General features: G+C 43.3%; 1 protein-coding gene across 8 annotated transcripts in view; it reads left to right on the forward strand.

The window, feature by feature from the left end:
• The window catches only part of Pou2f3 (POU class 2 homeobox 3), a 78,990-nt gene that overhangs the window by 36,878 nt on the left and 20,953 nt on the right, over positions 1–21,159 (forward strand). For 6 of the 8 annotated variants that reach the window (XM_004856809.3, XM_021237766.2, XM_021237765.2 and 3 more), the window contains exons 4-5: positions 17,960–18,064; positions 19,480–19,582. In XM_004856809.3, coding sequence (XP_004856866.1) covers positions 17,960–18,064; positions 19,480–19,582 — 208 coding nt within the window. The other 2 variants (XM_021237767.2, XM_087212548.1) reach the window with 2 other exon arrangements.

Below are 21,159 nucleotides of genomic sequence, written 5' to 3' on the forward strand. Positions count from 1 at the left end.
ATTTTATAATTTCTACTTTGCAGATGAATAAACAGAGGCTGGAAGAAGTCAAGAGACTTGCTAAAGGTCAGGATTCACACCAAGGTTTATGTGATGTGCTAGATGTACTACATAGGTTATATCTTATTTAATATTGCTTAATCCTTACAACAGCCCAGTGAGGTAAGCATGATTATTCCCATCGCATAGCTGGGGAAACTAAAGCTCAAGGTGGGGTTCAGATGTAAGACAGGCCTGTCTGACTTTCCTCCATATCAGGCTGCTTTTGAGAAAGAGAAGAGGGGGAGAGTGTGAGAGGAAGGAGGCTTCTGCCAATGGAACAGGTCTCAATTGAATCCCTCATTTGATGCGTCCGGATCTTTTCCAGATCTCCAGATACCCCAGACTCACACCAGTTCCCGGAGACTTCTTCTGGCTGGGGCTCCTGGCTGGGAAACAGAGATAGCATCTGCATGCCCAGGGAGGGTTGCCAGAAGATGGGTGGGGTAGAGAAGTGTTTCCACCCAAAGAGGGTTCCCCGGTAGAGCCACCTCCCTGGGCCTGTGCGTGAGAAGGGCTCTGGGAGGAGAGGTGTTTTCGTGTGTGCCTGTAGGGCAGGGGTGGGCCCTGGCTTTCTCTCTGCCCCCAAGGCAGAGGGCTGTCAAGGCAGATCTAATAACCTGCCAAGTGTACTTCTCTAAGAATCAGAGTTTCAGCCAAAAATAAACTTCTACCTCAAACTGCCCCCAGTCCTTCCTGCCCGTGGCTTTGGAGGCCATGCTCAGGGCTCAGGTGCTGTTTCCATGTGCCTGCTTCATTCCCTGCCTGATTCCCCAGTCATCTCTCATGCTGTATCCCTCTGCTTGACAACTTACGTTGGACTTTTTCAAGCCAGTAAGCTTTTTTCTCCCCTTGCAGAAACTGTGTAAAGTGGGTATTCTATTCTCATTTAACAAATAAGGAAACTGAGGCTCAGAATGATACTGACTTGTAATTAATTGGCAGAGCTGGAACTTGATTCATTCACCTTAATGCAGTACCTATTGATCTCAGGCACCATGGTCAATGCTGGTTCCTTTTCTCCACACCCGGCTTATTCCACTGATCGCTGCTGCCCTCACTGCCCCAGTAAGTAGGTGCTAGGCCTCTGCTGCTCAGGTCCAGATCATGTGTGGAGATTTCCCTCCCTGTCCCATGCACAGCCTCCCAATCCCTCTAGCTCCCAACCCCTGAGGATCCTTTGCTCACATCCTGTTGTGCTTTGCTTTGTTGGCAGCCCCTCCCCTGCACTGGCATCTTTGAATGCTTCTTCCCACAGACTTGGTTACCTTGGATTGCTGCAGAGCACCTCTGGGTCCAGCCCCGCAGGAGACAGTGTGGTAGACATAGGTCCAGCTGGGTTCAAATCTCAGCTGTACCAATAGGAGCTGAATAATCTGGTCACTTATGCTCTCCAAGCCTCAGTTACCCCTATGTAAAATGGGGAGAATAACAACACCAAATTTACAATGTTGTTAGGAGAATTAAATGATATTTTGCCATTTCAATAATTTTGTACCAGTCTCAGTTCCAGTTTCCCCACTGTACATCAGCCTGTCTCCAATTCACCCCTTCTTCCCAGCCTTGTCTTTGGGAGGCTCTGGAGACCTCCACAGCTGAGAAGAGACCTCCATTCAGATCCCTCAACTGCTGGCCTCCCTGTGACTATCCTTACCTGTGCCCTGTGCCTGACTCAGCCATGACTAGAACAATAATGAGAATAACTTGTTCTGTGCCAGGTAAACACAGGCAAGACTCACTAGACTGAACAAGGTGGTTTTTGAAATATTGTATGCAAATAAGTTTCATAAATGAAATCTTATTTTTCTTCAATAAGAGAACCTGCATTTAAAAAAAATAGTAAGAGTAATTCCTTCACAGAACAAAGAATGCCTTTTTGTGGTTAGTTGGAGCCAAACATCCTCTGTAAGATTTGCGTGAAGTGAATTTTATGTTACTCTTAGTTTTTCCCTTGATGATATCTTGAAATGTGTGGTCTTAACAAGGGGTTTTTAAATCTTAACCTAGGCTGTTGCTGTGAATGGGCTCATCCGAGGAGTTGGATGTGGGTTTTGCAGGATACTTATGAAGTTAGTAAACTAGGGCCTAAAAAGATTTGGATACTTACTCCCAGGGCAGGCAGACATTGATTTCTGCAGGGGTCAGTGGTGGAGAGCTTTTGTGCTCTTAGCTCTGGGCTGGAAGCTAAGGTGCTGAGAGGAGTGGATCAGGCTGAACTTGGACTCTGAGGCACACAGTGCTAGGCCAGAAAGGTTAATGCTCCACTGTACTAGACAGAAAACAATGAATCTGGGAGAACTTTGACCGGAAGCAGAACCTATTTCCTTTCTGAGGATTTGGTGCTTTCTCTTAAAGCCAAGGGCAGATCCTGGCTAGTGGGGTCCTCCTCAGAGCCTGGCTTTGCCCATGTGGGTCTGGGGGGAAGGAGTACTTTTCTGGCATAAAGAAATGTGGGGGTCAACAGGGCCTGGAGTTTGTGACTTTGCCCAAGATGTAACAACTCAGCAAAGACCTGGTGTTCCTATAGTGGCTGCCCACTCCTCCATCCTCTATAGGTAGGTCTCCAAGGGAATAGGATCCACAAAATCCAACCTCACAAGATTCCTCCAGTCCCCCTATTTCCAAGCACCGCCTGCATGCTTATTAGAAGTAAGATGACTCTGGAATGGAGGGGTCTGAAGGCATGGAGGAACAGAGAAGTAGACATATTGATTCTGCTTTGCATGTGCTCAGCCTCCAACACTCCCCCACCCACCCACACACACACTGGCTCTGTCCCCATGAAACACCCATGCATCTTCCCAGCCTCAGCCAAAATGCCTCATTCTGTATGTGGTTCTCCAGGCCCACCCACTCCACTTTCTGTACCTTGATGGGCTTCTGCTGTGTGTCTGCCTTCCCCTCCAGGCAGTAGAGTATTTGAGGAAAGAGTCTATACTCTACATCATGTTTATTATAGTAGAACAGAGCCTGACGTGCAATAGGGATTCAATCTGTGTTTCCTAAATAAATGCATGGGTGGATAGTTGGAACAAACATGCCCCCAACCTTCCCTTCATCGTGGATTTTCTGAATCCCCCCTCTGCTTTTCATGTTGTTCTGTTCCCTGTTGTCTTTGCTCCCAGTCAGTGTTTCACAAAAAGTCATCCCCTTTGCCTGGGAAGGGGAGCTTGTTAGATTTATGCAAATAGGAAATGAGGTGGGCTCCATCCACTAGGCTCTGGTAAATATTTTCTAACTGCACCATTTGCCAGATGTTGGTCAAATGGCTTCTGGTAGCTAGGACTTCATCTCTGGGACCCAGGTCCTGTATACAGGAGTCTGGCCAAGCCAATTGGAGGCTGGTTCAGCTAACTATCCCAAGCCAGAACAGGGCACAAGCCAGAAAGGCCTTTTATGAAGTTAGGGGGATGTGCTCCCTCTCTCCTGGCCATTTTAATGGAAACAATATGATGGGAACATCTGTGACATCTATTATCTTGGTGACTTTATTTTTCATAAACTGAACAAATTTGGGGTGAACCTCCAATTCTAGGGTACATAGGCACATACAGTTTGTGGGGTTTTTTTTCTGTTGTTTGGTTTTTTTGTTGTTGTTGTTCTTCCCTTTTGCAGTGTGGAAAATGAGCCCAGGGCCACATGCCCGCTAGGCAATTACTCTACCACTGAACTACACCCCACCCCAGAACCCAGAAGCCTCAGGCTAATGGTCCTGGAGGCTGTCTGTCCTCTGTTCTCAGCAGTGCTCCACAGAACTCTCCTGCTCCCACCCTTCAGCTGTCTTCTCCCTCCTTTTTATCCTCTGCATCAACACTTTTATTTGTAATAGAGCATCTCATGACTCAGTTTTCACTGCAATGAAATTCAAATAGGAAAAAACAGTGAATTTTTGTAAAGCTAAATATACTCCATTTTTACAACTCAAGATTTTGCATTTGTTGGTGTTAAAATATTTATTTTATATCATGAAACAATGGTGAAAGTAGAGGACACTAGTTACTTTAATATCCTTGTTTGACAAAATAAAAAATTTTTTAAAAAGAATGTGTTTGTCATGAACCTCAAAGGCCTAGGACCAAGTGACATCAGTTTCCTAACTACTGATACCCCTCACCTTTAATCCATGGCCTTGGCCCCAGGTCTCTGCCAAAGCTCTCCTAGGATTCCAGGTTCACTCCCAGAAGGCAGCCTGCTCCAGGCTTGTGCCTCCCCTGGAATGTCAGGAGCTCTCTCCTATTAAAGGAGGTGCTTGTCATCTCCCTGTGGGCAACCATTCCTGCCTCAGCTCCAGGCCTGAGTGGATCCCTTTCACATGACAGCCCTATAATATTTGAGATAAGTCATCACCCTTACAGTCTTTCTCCTTTCTCTGTAAATATCCCAATCTCAGTATGTGATTTCACATGTCCTGCTTCCGATTGCCTTCATGAAAGCAATTAGATGCATAAAACATGAGTACTTTCTTGTCATAGAAAATTTCACAAGAGTTAAAAAGAAAGACTTTTTAATTCCTGTTTAGTTGTAGTTCTCTTCACAAAGGTAATTTCTGTTACCAAGATAGCATAACGTCTAAAATACCTTTTCCCCCCTCGATATATAATACAAAGGGAAGTATATAAATGTTTGTGCCATTTAAAAATAGATGCACACATATAAATTATATGGCATGTATTCTTTTGCAACTTTCTTTTTAAATTTAAAAATTAGCTGGGTAGAGTGGTGCACACCTGTAATCCCAGCCACTCAGGAGGCTAAGGCAAGAGGATCTCAAGTTTGAGGTCAGCCTGGGCAACTTGGTGAGACCTTGTCTGAAAAAGGAAATTTTAAAAAAAGGGCTAGGGCTGGGAGTGGTGATATATGTCTGTAATCCCAGAACTCTGGGAGGCTAAGGCAAGACGATCTCAGGTTGAAGCCCAAACTAGGCAATTTAGCAACTTAGTGAAACTCTGTCTAAAGATAAAAACTGGAGAAAAGAGCTGAGGATGTAGCTCAGTGGGAGAATGCTTGCCTAGCATGCTCAAAGCCCTGGTTTCAATCCCCAGTACTACAAAAATAAATTTTAAAGTCAGAAAATAAGATTTATAGATTGTTTCATGGCATTACATACTAAATAAGACTTTTGTTAATGAACACAAAATAATATATTTGTTTTAATGTAATTTTACTTTTCTTTTCTCCTATTGATGGATATTAGGTTGCTTCCTTTATATACATACATACATATATATGTGTGTGTGTGTATGTATGTATATATATGTGATGCTCATTCGAACTCCTTGACCTCATTTGTACCTTATTGCCTTAATAGGTACATGCTTCAGTTTGCCAGTCACCATCTATAAGTAGACGGCCCCAAGTGTGTAAGACTCAGTACTCAGATGAGGTCTGGTTAAGCCAGAGCAGAGTGTGACCATTTGTTCATGCATCCACTTACTTGTTCAAGATATTTTTATTGAGCAGGTACTGTTTATTTATTGTGCCCCAATTTCCATTTGTGCCAGTTACAAATAAAGCAGTAATAAGGCCTTCCTTCATGAAATGATCAAGTAGAGGAACCTCCCTCAACAGATACTCTACTTCTGTTAGTACAGTCCGTTGGGCAGATTTTAAAAAGATAATCATGTCACACTGTCAATTTACATGCTCTTCAAGTCAATTAATACCTCTCAAGTTTTTTTTATGATAAACTGTTTTCTTATGCAGTTAATATTCCGTGCAACAGTTTTTACATTAGTTCTTGTTTTTTATCTTATTACTTTTTTTGCCTTACTACATATATTCAAGTGCTTTTTAAAAAAAGTCTTGATGTCTGGGCTGAGGATTTAGCTCAGTGGTTCTGCCGCCTGCCTCGCAAGCGCAAGGTCCTGAGTTCAATCCCCGGTACCAAAAAAAAAATCTTGATGTCTTTGTGCAAAGTGCTAGCAAGCCCTGCTCCTTGTATAGAAATTTAATAGGTATACATGCTACATCTTTAGCCAAGTGACTATTAACATTCCTAAAAAGACTGGCTCACAAGCAGAGCCCTGTGGCATGTCTGGATACATCCTCCTGATGGCAGTGACCCATTGCTCATCTGCCCTGTCTCAGCCCCTACAATTCCATCTTGACCTCCAAGGATGATACATACATACAAATGAAAATACGTACATACTACAACTATTGGATCTGCCTGAATCCCTCTTCTGGGAAACCCACATGAAATGAAACAAGTTTGGCATGAAATTTTAAGTCATGTGATACAACAGAAAGAGGGTTGATTTTCTTTCTTTTGTTTTTTTGAGTCAGGGTCTCCCTTTGTAGTTCAGGCTGGCCCTGAACTCAGTCTGTAGCCCAGGCTGGCCTCGAACTTGCAGCGATCCTCCTGTCTCAGCCTCCCAAGTGCTGGGATTACAGGCACGAGACACCATGCCCGGCAAGAGGGTTGATTTTGAAGCCACTTAGACCTGGGTTCAAATACCAGCCCAGCCACTTCCTAGCTGTATGGCCTTTGAGAAGTCATTTGACTTCTCTGAGACCCAGTTTCTTATAAAATTGTTGAAAGTATTCACAAATTAATTTCACATACATTTAATAAGTACTGACCAGCATTACATTCTGTGCTAAGCATGGTAACCAAGGTAAGTCTCCCAGGAAATAAGTGTGAAAAAAATCACTATTTTCATATAGTTATGGTGACAAAAATAAGGAAGGAAAATCCTCCCTGAAATAGGTTTCGTATTTGGACTTGGGTCCCATTCCCAACATATTTCATTATAAGTGTACTGTGCAAATATTCCAAAATCCCCAAAAATATTTTTCCAAAAGCTGAAATACTTCTGGTCTTGAGCATTTCAGGTGAAGGATGATCAGTCTGTGTGCTATGAAGAGAATCTCTTGGCTCAAGTTCATTCAGCCTTTTGGTAACAAACTTGGTAGCTGCTTCCTAGCCTTTGAGAATTATCTTAAAATGTCAGTTGCATAGGTTGAACCAGCCATTGTGCCTAAAGACCTGTCCCAGGTTAATAAGGGTAACAAGAGGGCCGGGGATTTAGCTCAGTGGTTCCACCGCCTGCCTCAGAAGCACGAGGTCCAGAGTTCGATCCCTGGTACCAAAAAAAAAAAAAAAAGTAGGGGTAATAAGATAGGCATGTACTCAATAAAAATGAAACCAAAGGGCAAGCCCAGGGTTAAAGGGAGCTGCATTAATTACCTCACTTATTCAAACAGCCAACAGCATCACTTATTTAGAACCCCACTAAGTCTAAGGAGGAGCCAAAATGAGACCTCAAGCCAGGCTCCTCAGAGCCTCAAACTTTCATTTTAGAAATGGTTGTAATGATTCTGGATTTTAATTAATGCTCTGATTTTCTATCCCTTAGAAAATAGAAGCTGTAAATTCTAGCTGAAATAGAGGGCTTCTAAAAGCAAATATACCAACAGAAGGAAGGAAAAGCCTGATTGTGAAAAAGGAGGCAAGAAGCCTAGAAAAATTAGAGCTCAGAACTGCAAAATAATTTGTCTCGGGCCATATAGTGCATTGGCCAACAAAGGCCAAACACTTCAGTATCCCTGAGGGCGTGATTGGTTCTAAAAGGAGTTCAACATTATGACTCTGACTCATGGACTGAATTAGCTTTCAGCTACTCTTTGAGGGAAAATAGGGATATAGATAATACCCTTACGCAAGATTGTTATTCAAAAGTAAACCAATAAATATCTATCCAGAGCTGAAATAAAAAGCTTTGGAGCTTCGGGGGATAGATTTCAGTGACTTTGAAGACCCACTTGTTTAGGAAGCTCCCTCAGGAAATCCTAGGCATTTTCAGGCATGTTGAATTCTAAATCAGATGATGTGCGTTCCAATTACATCTCTACTGTTAGCCAGCCATGTATCTTAGATGAATGAATCTCTTACCTTCCATGAACCTTGTTTGTTTGTTTTTTGAATGCAGAGTAGGAATAGCATTACCTTTTTGATCTTCTAGGAGGAGTCTGAGCTCAGAAAAAATGATATATGTGAAGGTGCTTTGTAAACTGTAAAGCATCATGATAATGTACAGGCTACAGGCTACAGCCCTGGATGCTAATGCTTGCTGGGACACAAGACTCAGAATGTGTGAGACAAGGAGCCAGCTTCCCAGTTGTTGGTTAAATATATTTGTGCATGTGTTATATACATATGCAAATGTACATGTATATGTTTGTGTGCGCCTTTGTTTATTTATTTATTTGGTACCAGGGATTGAACTCAGACCTTGTGCTTTCGAGGCAGGCACCGAACCACTGAGCTAAATCACAGGCCCACCTTTGTTTATTTAGACAATGTGTCTTTGAACCTCTCAGGGCATCCTTTTTATCAGGAGACAGATTCTACAATTAATTTCAACACTTTGTAGATAATAATGTTCTATGTCGATACATGACATTTTGAATTCTTATTGTTTTCTACTTTTCTAAATTGTTTTCTAATTTAAAATTAATACATAGTTTTAAAAAATCAACACTGGGGGCTGCAGAGATGACTCAGTGGTCATCTAAGTGAGCACTTGCCTGACATATGTAAGGTCCTGGGCTCTATCCCCAGCACTGCAAAAATAAAAAGTAAAATAAAAATTTTTAATGCAAAAATCAATCAAATATTGTAGAAATAGATTATATAGAAGATAAATACCTTATAGAATACCACATGCTTTCTACTTGACTTTCATTAGGAGTTGGTTTAGAGTCCTTTAGACTCTTTATTCTGTGATAGTTCTAGTCTCACAGGCATTCAACAGAGAACCCCTGAAATAAACAAACCTTTGTTATAGAACATAAATCTGTAGGGATAGAATTGTATTTTGTATCATAAAAGTGTTCCATTCTGTCTGTTCTCCTCTATGCCTATTGTTTTGGCTTTGGGCATGTCCACATCAGTTCTTACCTAAACTATTGCAGTATATAGCTTTTTACCTAGTTGTCTCACATGCCATAGTATGCCTGTACTCCCTTCAGATCCACATTCCACATGGCTGTTAACTTGAACTAAGCTGACATCTCACCGTATCACCCACCTTCACTGTAGTCACATGGGCCTCAGAGTCCAGCCTGAACCCCTTGGTACAATACACCAATCCCCGCTCCACCCTACCCTCAGCCCTGCCTTTTGCCTACCCTGCACAGCATCTCCTATCTCCTACCCTGCACAGCAGCAATCTGGGATTACTTGAAGTGGATGTTTCATCTTTGTGACTTTGGACAAGCTGCTGCTACTTTCTGGGATACCCACCTTTGCCTTGTTTATCTGGCGAACTCCTCTTCATCTGTTGGGGCTACTCAGTAGGACTTTTCTTTTGGAAGCCTTCTCTGTCTCATTCCCTTTTCTCTAAATATCCTCCTCCCTAACTTGGAGAACTTCAACCTTTTCCATGCTACCCTGTGCCTATTTCTGATTGTTAGACGTGTCATGCCGTAGGAGATAGCTTTTTGGCTTGAGTGATTTAATTGAACTGGGAGCTCCCTATTCATCTTTGAGTCCCTACTGCCTCTTGCTATACAATAGGTACATTCTAAATGTTTGTTGAATTAAACTGCACAGAGAAAGGAAACTTTATGGGGCAAGACACCTCTCCGTTGAACACATGTCATCTTGAAGGCCACCTACTCCATGGCTGCCAGGGCAGACAGGGTCATGCCTCACTTTATTGGGTGCCAAAAGAAACCAAGACCTCAGGTCGCTGAACACTATTCTAAAAGATGAAAATTATCAAGGAAAATCATTTATTCTCTTTTATCCAATGTTCTGACCTTTGGGGGCAAGGTTCCAAGTCTCAGGCTCACCTGGAAATGCCAAAGGGAATCACATTGACACTTATTGAAAATTTCAATAACTATTTAAACCACATAAACATGTAAAAGGCCCAGACTACACTTGTAGCACTGTATATAAAAACAATACACACAGTATATGAAGAGGCAGGAGTCAACCAGCACATCTCAGTAGCTTCCAGGGGTCCAAAAATTCTGGCATTAGATGCAATGGAGCTGCTTGGAGTGTGTAGGCAGGCCAAGCAGTGAGGTGTGGAGCTCAAGGATCCAAAGAGAAAATTGGTCTCTGCCCTTCCTAGCTGTGTGATATTAAACATGTTACTTAAGTTCTCCGACCCTATGTTCCCACATCTATAAACTTATTGAATTATAATGAAGTTCAAATGGCAATTATATTTGAAAGTATTTTTAAAGTGCTTTATCTTTTATTTTTTATTTCTGTTAGTACATGTTTGCAGTAAATAATGATTATATTCATTGTGGGGAGTTTGTACATGTATATAATACATCTTAATTCTTTTTACAAGTATAATTTTCTATCTTTCTTGAGTTGATGCTCATGGAGGTAATCTGTGTAGTGCTTCACAACGATACGCTGGTCCTGCACACATGTGTCTCCCAAACAGGCAGGACACCTGCCCTTCCTTTTATTGGTTTCCTTTGGAACCCCACAGTAAAACACACCAAGATGGAGGGTCTGTAGCAAGCCTGGCCCTTCTCTTCCCCCTCTTCACCTCTCCTCCCTTTCTGCAGCACATATCAAGGAGTTAATTTGTATATGTCAGAGTCAAGGAAATACAGGATGTTGGTCTTCAAACCATATCAAATAGATAATATACTTCATCTGTATCTTAACCTTACTCCATGTAGTAATTGAGAACTCCATGTGGGGACTTTTCTTTTGAGACTCAATTTCATTAAGACAGTGGGATTAGGGCTATTCCTCAGTTATTACAGGAGCCAGAGTAAGCAACAGCATAAGCAATAGAAGTAGACGATGGAGCCACAGTAAAGTGCAGAGGAATTAATCGGATAGTGGATGGGGAGTTTGGAGACATGTCCTCCTTGGCCCTAGCTCAGTCACAGCTCTACCTGTGTCTCCTGAGTAAGTCACTTCCCTGCTCTGAGGTTCAGGAATTATATCTGTAAACTGAACCAAGCGATGTCTACATTTCTTCCCATTTCTAACGGGGAAGCAAGGGAATTGACACTTTTTGAATAATTACCATGTACCTGGCACAACCTGTTCCAAGCTACCTTAAAGAGTCTATAATTCAGTGGTTCCATAATACATAGTGAGGATCAGAATTATAGAGAAGACCTGCAGAATCAGACAGACTTGGATTGAAATGAGCTCAATTATTCACCGGCAATGTGACATTCGCAACTTTCTTAACACCTCCAAGCTCAGTCTTTTCAAATGTAGAATAGGTCTAGTAATAAAATAAACATACTTACATGCTTCCAAGACTACTCCTACTCTCTCTTTTATTAATTAATTGATTATTTTTTGCAGGATTGAGGGTGGAATCTAGGACCTCACACACGCTAGTAGGCAAACATTCTACCGTTGAGCTGCATCCCAGCCCTCTACTCTTTTGTATATTATACATTTCTTAAGTAGATTGTGTCTAGTGTATTTTCCTCTGTATTTGGAGGAGTATTCTTGACTTAGAAAGATGAGTGAGATAATATTAGATCATGCATCTAGTTAGAGGTAGGGATGCACCCTAAATCAGGTACCCTGAGCCTTGTGCTTGTTTCCTGTATGTCTTTTTTAAATTATCTGCAACTTATTTTTGTTTGTTTGTTTGTTTTTGAAACAAGGTCTTGCTGTGTAGTCACGTAGTCCACTCTCACCTTGAACATGTTATGCAGGCTAAGCTGGTGTCAAACTGAAAATCTTTCTGCCTCAGCCTCCCAAGGGTTGGGATAACAGGCATGCCCAGTTATCAGCTCTAAAAGAGACAGCAAAGTCCTTCCATAAATACGTAGCCCAGCCAAGTGTGGTGGTGCATGCCATAATCTCAGCACTTTTAGTGAGACCATTTCAAAATAAAAATAGTGGGGGGAGTAGTGGTTCAACCTTAAAGTTAAAGGCCTTAAATTAAATCCCCAGTACTGGGGTGGGGGGAGGCAGCCCAGATATATATAAAAGAACTCAGCATGATGATAAGCTGCATTCACACACTAGAGTTCCCCAGAATAGCCACTGGACTTGAAACAGTTTTTAAAATACAAGTGCTCAGTATTTTTCTGTAACCTATGTGAGTGAGGCACACCTGTATGCCTAGGTACACAACTAATCTGAGCACTTGGGAGGCTGAGGCAAAAAGATGGTGAATTTGAGGCCAGTCTGGACTACTTAGCAAGTTCAAAGCCAGTCCAAACTATATAGTGAGCCCCTGTCTCATGAAAAAAAGTTAAAGGTTCTGCATTGTATTCCTGCCCAGCTGAAGACCTAGAGACGGTTGCTCTGTCCTCTTGTCTGCCAGATAGGCCACCAAAAGAACAAGAAGACTGGTTCAAAAGGGATGAGGGCCACAGAAGAGAGAACCTTATTGATGGAGCTCTCAGTGGACAGAACACTGCAGGAGTCTCAGAAGGGCTATGCAGCAGTGCACTAGTTAAAATTATTCAAGTCCTGGATACCAGGAAACATTTGTAAGGATCAATCCTCCACGAGGGCACAGCCTCTTCCTGGAGTTTTAAAACTTGGATTCAGGGACCTACTATGCAGAGGGAGAAGAAAACTTTTACAGGCTTGAAATGAAGGTTTTTACCCATGTGTCAGCACTGGCATTGCTATGTCCCAAGAACTACAGCCAGCCAAAGCACTGAACAGCAACATGGAGAAGCTGGTTGCATTCCAGAGTAGAAGCAAGCAGGAAACACAGGGACCTCTCTTTGGAAAGCTGCACTTTAGGGAAGCAACTACAAGTGGATCCACCTTCCTAAGGAACATTTGTTTATTAAGGACCCCATGTCTCCTTTCTTCCATCCCTCTTTGGCACAGGAGTTTATTGTTCTCGAGGAGACAATCCCAGTTTACATGGACAAAGGCACATCCAGGCTGATCTGTCATAGGCTTGACTAGAGACCAGGGACTGGATGAGGCCATCTCCCCAGGCACTTCCTACAGGCTTCCTGGGGGCACCCAGGGGACAGCAGCCTTGGGCTTGTAGGGAGTAGTCAGGAGCCTTGGAGACAGAAAAGTCTCCCAAGTGAAAACACAGCTGGACAGTGGGTGTGGCTCAGGGGTAGAGCACTTGCCCAGCATGTGCAAGGCCCTGGGTTCCATCTCTAGCACTGCAAAACAAAACAAAACAAACAAGCAAAAAAACACCACAGCCAACTTTCACTTTGATCGGGTACCCTCAGCCCTGTTCACCTGAGATGAGTAAGCTGGCTGCCCCATTCCACCACTTGAAATATATTTTTAGAGTGTTTTCATGAGGAACACATTTGCCAGCTCTCTATAGATCAGTTACAAAACTGAAACTCTTCCTTACTATTAGGGAGAAGTGTAGAAGGGGGTGGGGGGAGGGAAAAGAAAAAAAACTCCTGCCTGTAATTGAAGGCAGGTTGGGAGATGTTCACACTTTGAAATGCTCCTTCTTGTGAAATGTTTATGAAACACTTTCCACAAACGAGTTATGCAACTAGGACAACAGCTTTGATCATTTTCATCACTAGTGATATATTCATTAGTGTTGGATTGCCCCCCCCACCAGAAAGGGTCATGTGAAAATACCCCAGGAAGGGGACTAAGGAAAAGTACCCTAGCCCTACCACATTCCATTCCAAGACCCCAAAACACATGATCAGGACTGGGCATGGTGGCACATGACTATAATCTAAGGCTGAGGCAGGAGGATTGCAAGTTCAAGGCCAGCCTAGGCAATGTAATGAGACCCTGTCTCAAAACAAATTGTAAAAATGGGCTGAGGGTGTAACTTGGTGGTAGAGCACTTGCTTAGTATGCACAAGGCTCTAGATTTGATCTCCAGCACCACAGAACAATAACAAAATCCCAGATGATCAGCAGCAAGTCCCAAGTATACATCTTAGGCTGGAATACTGCCTTATCCATCACTTATGATGTATTCTCTCTACTGTCTATTGTCTCTACCTGGGACATTTGTGGTATTGTCTGGGGGAGAGAGCACCAAGGGAAGGCCAGGGGACTGTGCTCTTGTCAGAATTTTGTGAGTGCCCTGCTGCAGAACTTTATGCCCATCTCTGAAGCTCTCTGGGCTTCTATGAGATGGGAAGATGAATCTGTGTCCTCACCTCTGGGAATGGGAGGTAGAGCCCAGGGCAGAATGTATAAAGGACTTCCACCTCCTCAGATGGGGCTCCCTCCTTCCAGAAAAAGACTCCCACTGCTTTCTAAAGTGAAGTCAGAGAGTTCACTTGGAATAGAAAAGATAATCACTCACGATACATTTTTACCTCCCTGGTCACTGCCCAAGACTCAGTGTAATACCTTTGCATAGCACAGTGGGTGGAGAAGATCCTAAACTCAGAAACCTTGTCTGATAGGTGGACTGGAGCTCCATGGCATAGGGCAGAGCACTGTAGTGGCCCCTGTCCCCAAGCACTAGCCATCCCAACTAGAGCCTGGAGAGATTCCCTGCTGTCATGAGAACTGCCAAGAGACCCTGGATGATTCCAGGCAGGCTGTGGGTTTGGTTGGGTTTTCACAGGTATGGGAGAAATTGGGTTTTCATCCAATTTGCCTGCGGTTCTCACCTTAAAAGTCAATGGGATCCAACAGAAACGTCTCTATCTCATCTTCCAGACCCACAGCCAACACCCAGTTGTCTGGAAAGGTTCCAGCCTTTTCCACTCAACAGCTGTGAAAAGGGAGTTTTTTGAATTGGAGAGGACTTTATTTCTTAATTTCTAAGTTTCTCAGCCCCTGAGAGTGTCCAAGAAAAATGCTGGAGTCAGTAGGAGTCATCCCTCCTCCTTTCTTCTCCCCTCTGCCCTTTCTGACACCAGCTTGACCAAAGTGGAGATTATATTTGATTGATTGATTTTGTAATGCTGGAGATGGAACTCAGGGCCTCACATGTGGTAGGCAAGTGCCCTACCACTGAGTATACACCAGCCTGGCAAAACTGAGGTTTTCAGAACTTGTCATCCAAGAAGAGCTCTCCTGATTGTTTTTTGATTTGGTTTATTGAGGGTTGTCTTCTTCTTGGGTTGCTGTCAGCACCTCAACACAGGGGTAAGGAATTAGGAAAAATGAGAGTAATAGGTTACTCTCATTTATCTCAATAGGTTGGAGAAGCCAAATGTAAAAAAAGAAGAGTAATACACAGAGTTGTCAGAAAGCCCCAGACTACATCCAAAGGACTTTTCTACTATCAGGCATTTCGTTTTCGGAATAGAGAGGTTGAGAGTGTCTCCCAAAAGGGTTTGGAGGGCAGTTGACCCAGGAAGCAGATGAAAGGGTGAGTTTTCTTTTATGATGGCGCTGGTTTCTGAAATTAAGTGTTGCAGGAAGACCTGGCACTGATTCTAACAGATAGCACCCAGGTTGGAGGCAAAGCAAATGTTTTCAAACTCTGTCATAGCTGTGCCTCCTTATCTCTTCATTGCGAATAATGAGTCTGGAAGGAACCTGCCACTTGCCTCTGAGCTGGAGCTGTGCCAGGCAGTCCTAGGTGGTTCCACCGGCAGTATTTCACCTCCAGGTTTCCGTGTCTCCCTCTCCCCCTTCCTCTACCTGCCTCCCCAAGCCCCCTCTGGGATGAGCATGCCCTAGGCCCGGAGAGGGACAGAGAGGGGAGGAGTGGCAATGGGAAGCTGACCAAAAGGACTCTGCCCACGTAAAGTTTTCCTTCAGAGCAAACCTTGAAGCTGTTGTGGTGGAGCTGGTGCTCTCAAAATAAGTTCATCTATTTCTAGTTTTTAAATCCTGCTAACAAATATTTCCACAGAATCTAGGACATGGAAACTAATTTCTGGGTGCAGAAGTTGGACAGCAGTGTTTCTCAGAGGCCCCAAGCATGACGGGCAGAGTTGGAGGGGTGTGGGCTGGGAAAAGAGGCTCTCTGGAGACCACCCAGGTGCCATGTGTTTTGAGCTTTCTAAAAGTCACTCTCTGGGCTGGGGATTTAGCTCAGTGGTTCCGCTGCCTGCCTCGCAAGCACAAGGTCCCGAGTTTGATCCCTGGTACCAAAGAAAAAAAATTTGAAAAGTCACTTTCTGTCCTCATAATGTTGTTGACACCTCTCTTCCTTCTTCCTCTTTGCTTCCAGGGCTCCAGGATGGTCTCCTTAAGTGAGCAGAATGATTGGTAAAGCCCATTCCTGAAAGAGCCACTTCTTACCAATTTCTGCTCACCCAGAGCTTCGGTGTTCTGTTAGAGCTCCTCTAAGGGCACTACAGCACCCTGGACCAGATACATCCATCAAATGCACAAGGGATTCACATTGGTCATTCTGTGTTAAGATTGAAAGGGAGAAAAGCCATGTAGATCCTACAACAGATGGAGAAACCAAGTCTCGTAGAGGCTGAGAGATTGCTTTAGAATACATAGTAAGTTAAAGAGTCAGAGTTAGGACTGGTTCAGCGATGCCCTGTCCAGTGTTTTCCTCACTGTACCTCATCCGAGGTTCTACAGAGGTGGATTTTGTTTGTCTTTTATTCAGTTGACATTCCTCAGGTTCCCACTATGTGCAAGGCATCATAAGTAGCTCCCCCTACAGTAAGTCACCAGTGTTATTCAGTAGGATCTTCCTGTCAAACCAAAGGGAATCCTTTCTGTACTGATCCAAAGCACCATTTTCTATAGGGATTAAGCACAAATACATCTGCTAGTCTCAACTTTTAATTGAATGAAATGAATACCAACAGGAAAGGGTCACAAATGTCAATGATATCCTCAGTGTAGACCAAGAAAATAGTTTAAGCCAGAATCTCTATTGCCAAGAATTTCCACGTAGGAAGGTCCTTTTCAGGAGGTCTCTCCCCTGTCTCTCATAATGTGTGGTCTACATTCTGTACCCCTTACCATAGTATAAGAATCAGTCACTTGGCTCCCCTCCCAGTGGAGCTTCCTGAAAAGCTGCAAAAGGCATTTGTCCTGGGGTGGGGAGAATGAGCACAGTAGTACTTCCTGCCCTGCCCAAGCACACCTGGAAAGCCCATGAGTGGGTGGTTCATGTATCATTGAAGGGTGGCAGAGACTAGAGAGAATTGGAAATCACCATACGCCCCTTGGGCTGCAACTGCAGCAGTGACTATGAGGGAGACATGTCCCTGCCTATAGGGAGACAAGCAGATATTGTCCCCAAATCCACACAGGCTAAGAGGGCCACTGAAGAAGCAGCTTAGCACAGAGAGGGTAGAGAACAAGGGGTGATAGAGGAAGAAGAATCCTCCAGATCAGTGGTTCACGGGCTTTGGGGTTTCATGGATAGAAGTCCATGCAGGAAAATAAAAACCAGATTTTGGGGTAGATCAATACAAGATTGCTAATTTCTTACTCTTTTAGATGGGGACTTTAAAAAATACCATTTAGGATTACCATCATTTCATAAAAGAAATTCTAACATCCTTTCCACTTAATAAAAAAAAGGATTGGGCCGGGGATTTACCTCAGTGGTTTCGCTGCCTGCCTCACAAGCGGAAGGACCCAAGTTCGATCCCCGGTACCAAAAAAAAAAAAAAGGATATCATCTTAGAATTTACCAGAATTTGATTCATTAAGCTTTATTTTTACTTTCTTTTTTTTGGTACCGGGGATAGAACTCGGGTCCTTCCGCTTGCGAGGCAGGCAGCGAAACCACTGAGCTAGATCCCTGGCCCTAAGCTTTATTTTTAAAACTCACTAGAATATCCTGATTTTTCTCTTTTCAATGAGTAAAAGCATTAACTGCATTAGATTCCCTGTCGTACAGATTGGTACTCGAGAGTCTAGCTGGTACACATATGTCCCTGACCAGTGGCTCTGGCTGGGGAAATTTCTCCTGATGGGGAAATCATGCTGCAGCCCATGGGCAATGGGCTAGCTCTTTCCTCCTTGGGCTGTTACTCATCTGCCTTGGTCTCTGCATTTCTGTTTCCATCTTCCCAGAGAGGCCCAGAACTGACACTCTCCACCTACCTTCACTTGCAGATAAAAACAGAGGACCTCGGTGACTCCTTGCAGCAGACCCTATCCCATCGGCCATGCCACCTGAGCCAAGGACCTGCCATGATGTCCGGAAACCAAATGTCTGGAGTAAGTGTCAGTCCATGGCAGAGAACCCTGAAATTCTCAGTGAGCCAGTGAGTTTGCAGAGCCATTCCCTCTGCAAACTACTAGATCTCCATGCCTGGCACCTGAGAATCCATATAAAACTATAGAACCCCCTAGGTTTGAGGGTGTAGCTCAGTGGTAGAGAGCTTGCCTAGCATGTGTAAGGCCCTGGGTTCAATTCCCAGTACTGGAAGAAAAAGACAAAAGAAGAAAGAAAAAGAATTCCTTATAGACAATGGGACAAAGGTCTAGGAGGCCTGAATGGGAGTGGGATTCTGAAATAGTCCTTGTGAAAATGAAGCCTAGTCAGGAATAGAAAGAGGCAGTTCTCTTACTCTGTGAAACAAAAAGGACCTAGTCTTGCCAAGTGAAGGACCTAGCAGCTATGCTGCTGTTGTCTGCTGAACCACTTTCAGGGCATTCTGTGATAACAACAACTCCTACAATTACAGAAGATTTCTGTCCCTAGTGGGCCTGCTCTGCCTCCTCCAAGATTGTATGTCAAAGCCAAACTGGAATGGACTGCTGCTGTGAGAAGGGAAGACACACGCTGAGACAGTAACAACAGGAAATGTCTCAGTATATATTCCTGTGGCCCACCTCTCCTTAGTGTGGGTCACCTTGGGAAGAGAGAAGACCTCTCTTCCAGCAATGCTTGAGAACAGAATATGTAGCCATTCCTCCACCCTTTTCATTCGGCAAAGCTTATCAAGTCACCATTCATATAGGCCTATGCTCAGCCATGAGGCTTGGGACCCTGGGTGTCTGGATCAAAGAGGATTCCCAGGACCTCAAATGTCAGAATCACTATTTCCAAGACCTGAGCTTGTGAAACAAACCCGGACTTTTTCTTTAACCAAACTGAATTTATTAAGAATAATTAATATTATTAATTAATAAATAATATTATTAATATTATTTGACCCATCTCCCAACTCCTACTCCAATACCCTTTAGAAAGATTGAGGCACAGTGACCTAAACATGGCTTTTAGAATAATCAAGTGACAAGAGATTAAGAAGAAGAATTAAAAAGGACAATTGGGATTGCCAGCTGTTTCTAGGATAAATATTTGAGACATGGGTAATTCCCATTGTCAGTGGTCAGGGCATTTACAGTTGGAAGATGGGATGGGACTGACACTAGAAAAATTAAATCATGAGGCCAGAGTCGAGTAATAGATATTGCAAGGACTGCCTGGCTGAGTACAGAAGCTATAATAACAGCATTAATGGAGCAGCTACTATGTCCCACACTCTGAGGGCACACAGAAACATGAGCCAAGGTCACTGCCTGCAAACTTCCAGAGCCTAGAGTGTTACAGGCTGGATGGGCTGAGGGAGCAGGGGTCCCTACTCTATAAGTTCTCTGACATATGTGTGTCTGCCCATGTGTAGGACATGGCTTCTCTCCATCCGCTCCAGCAGCTTGTGCTGGTCCCCGGTCACTTGCAGTCAGTGTCCCAGTTCCTGCTTTCTCAGACCCAGCCTGGGCAACAAGGTAAGAACCCAAGGGTTTTCACACTGAGTCAAGTGCAGCTGTCACTGTTGGCTACGTGTGGACCACAGGGAGTCGCTGGCCCCTCTGCTATTATATATAGATATATATACGTGTGTATATATATATATATATATATATGTATATGCACGTATGTATATATGCATATATTTTTTTGTACTGGGGATTGAACTTGGGTCCTTGCACTTGCGCAGCAGGCGGCAAAACCACTGAGCTAAATCCCCGGCCCTCTGCTATTAAGACTAGTTGGTCACCTAGGGCTGAGGAAGGACTCCTGACAGTGCCCCTCCAGGATTAATGCCTTGCCTAGGCTCCTACTGGGGCTGCCTCCTCTCCTAAAAGTCCTAAAGAGGTGAGGCTGAAGGGGCTTAAGGGCTGGGGGAAGGGACAAGGAAAGAGAAGTAAACAAGTCCCAATTCTGGATTCATTGTGCTTCCCAGAAGTCAGGCTATGCTTATATTTGAGTAGAGCCGCAGTGCCTCCCACAGGCTGCAGGAGGGGTTTTCAAGTTGTCTGGCAGAGAAGTTACTCCCAGGGAACTTTGTCCTTGGCCAAGAGCAAACAGATTAAACTATTCATAACAAAATGATGGATCGAGTATAAACTCTCGTCAATTATACAGAACCCAAGTAGAGGCTTTGGAAATCCAGCAAACAAACATCCAAACAAAATGTACCTCTGTCTTCTGCCATGGCACCTACCCAAAATACACCCTTAATTTCCGGGGCACCTCAGCATATTATTAGAATGACTGGGAACATATTTGAATCCTTAAGTGTTTATTTCAGCCAAACAATATGCATCATACTTCTGAAATAGGAAAGAGAATGTAACAGTTAATTCAATTTATTTTCAAAAAACTGCAGTGATCTAAAAAATGCTTACATAACAGATGTGCTTGGTATAAGACGTAGGATGAAAAAAAATTTTGATTTGGAGAGAAAAGAAACTCATTTTTTTTTTTAAAAATCACTTATTAGCTGTATGTCCTCAAGAAACTCACTGAGCTTCCATTTCCTCCTCCATAGCCATAATGTTAAGTGAAATAAATCAGACTACAGCTCAAATACTGCATAGTTTCTTGTATATGAGAAGCCCAAAATATAAATAAAGAGCAGAACAAAAGATAGGTAATAGGAAGTAGGGAGACAGATCTTGTTCAAATAAGAATGGGATAAAGAGATGGAGGAGGGAGAGGGAGGGAATAGAATTTTTAAAAAATTAAGATGTGTTACATACATGTACCAACTCCCAACAAGGAGTATAATCCTTATGTAATACAAACATGCACTAATAAAAATTGAAAAAAATAGAGGAATTTGGCAAAATCTAAAAAAAAAGGGATAGCAGTAAAATCATGCATCATAAAATATTGATATATTTGAAAAGGTATAATACATTTCAGAATTCAATGTAAATATTAGGATTGCTACCAGTACTCAGGCCTCCAGATTCCAAGTCCAGGGATCAAACTCAGGACCTTGCACTTGCAAAGCAAGCGTGGTGCCACTGAGCTAAATCCCCGGCCCACCAGGGCCCTTTATAAGAGGTTTCTTACC

Source organism: Heterocephalus glaber, unplaced genomic scaffold (genome assembly GCF_053883595.1).
Source record: "Heterocephalus glaber isolate CG9 unplaced genomic scaffold, H.glaber_assembly_v1.0 deba00001429, whole genome shotgun sequence".
In the NCBI taxonomy this organism is placed as follows: domain Eukaryota; kingdom Metazoa; phylum Chordata; class Mammalia; order Rodentia; family Bathyergidae; genus Heterocephalus; species Heterocephalus glaber.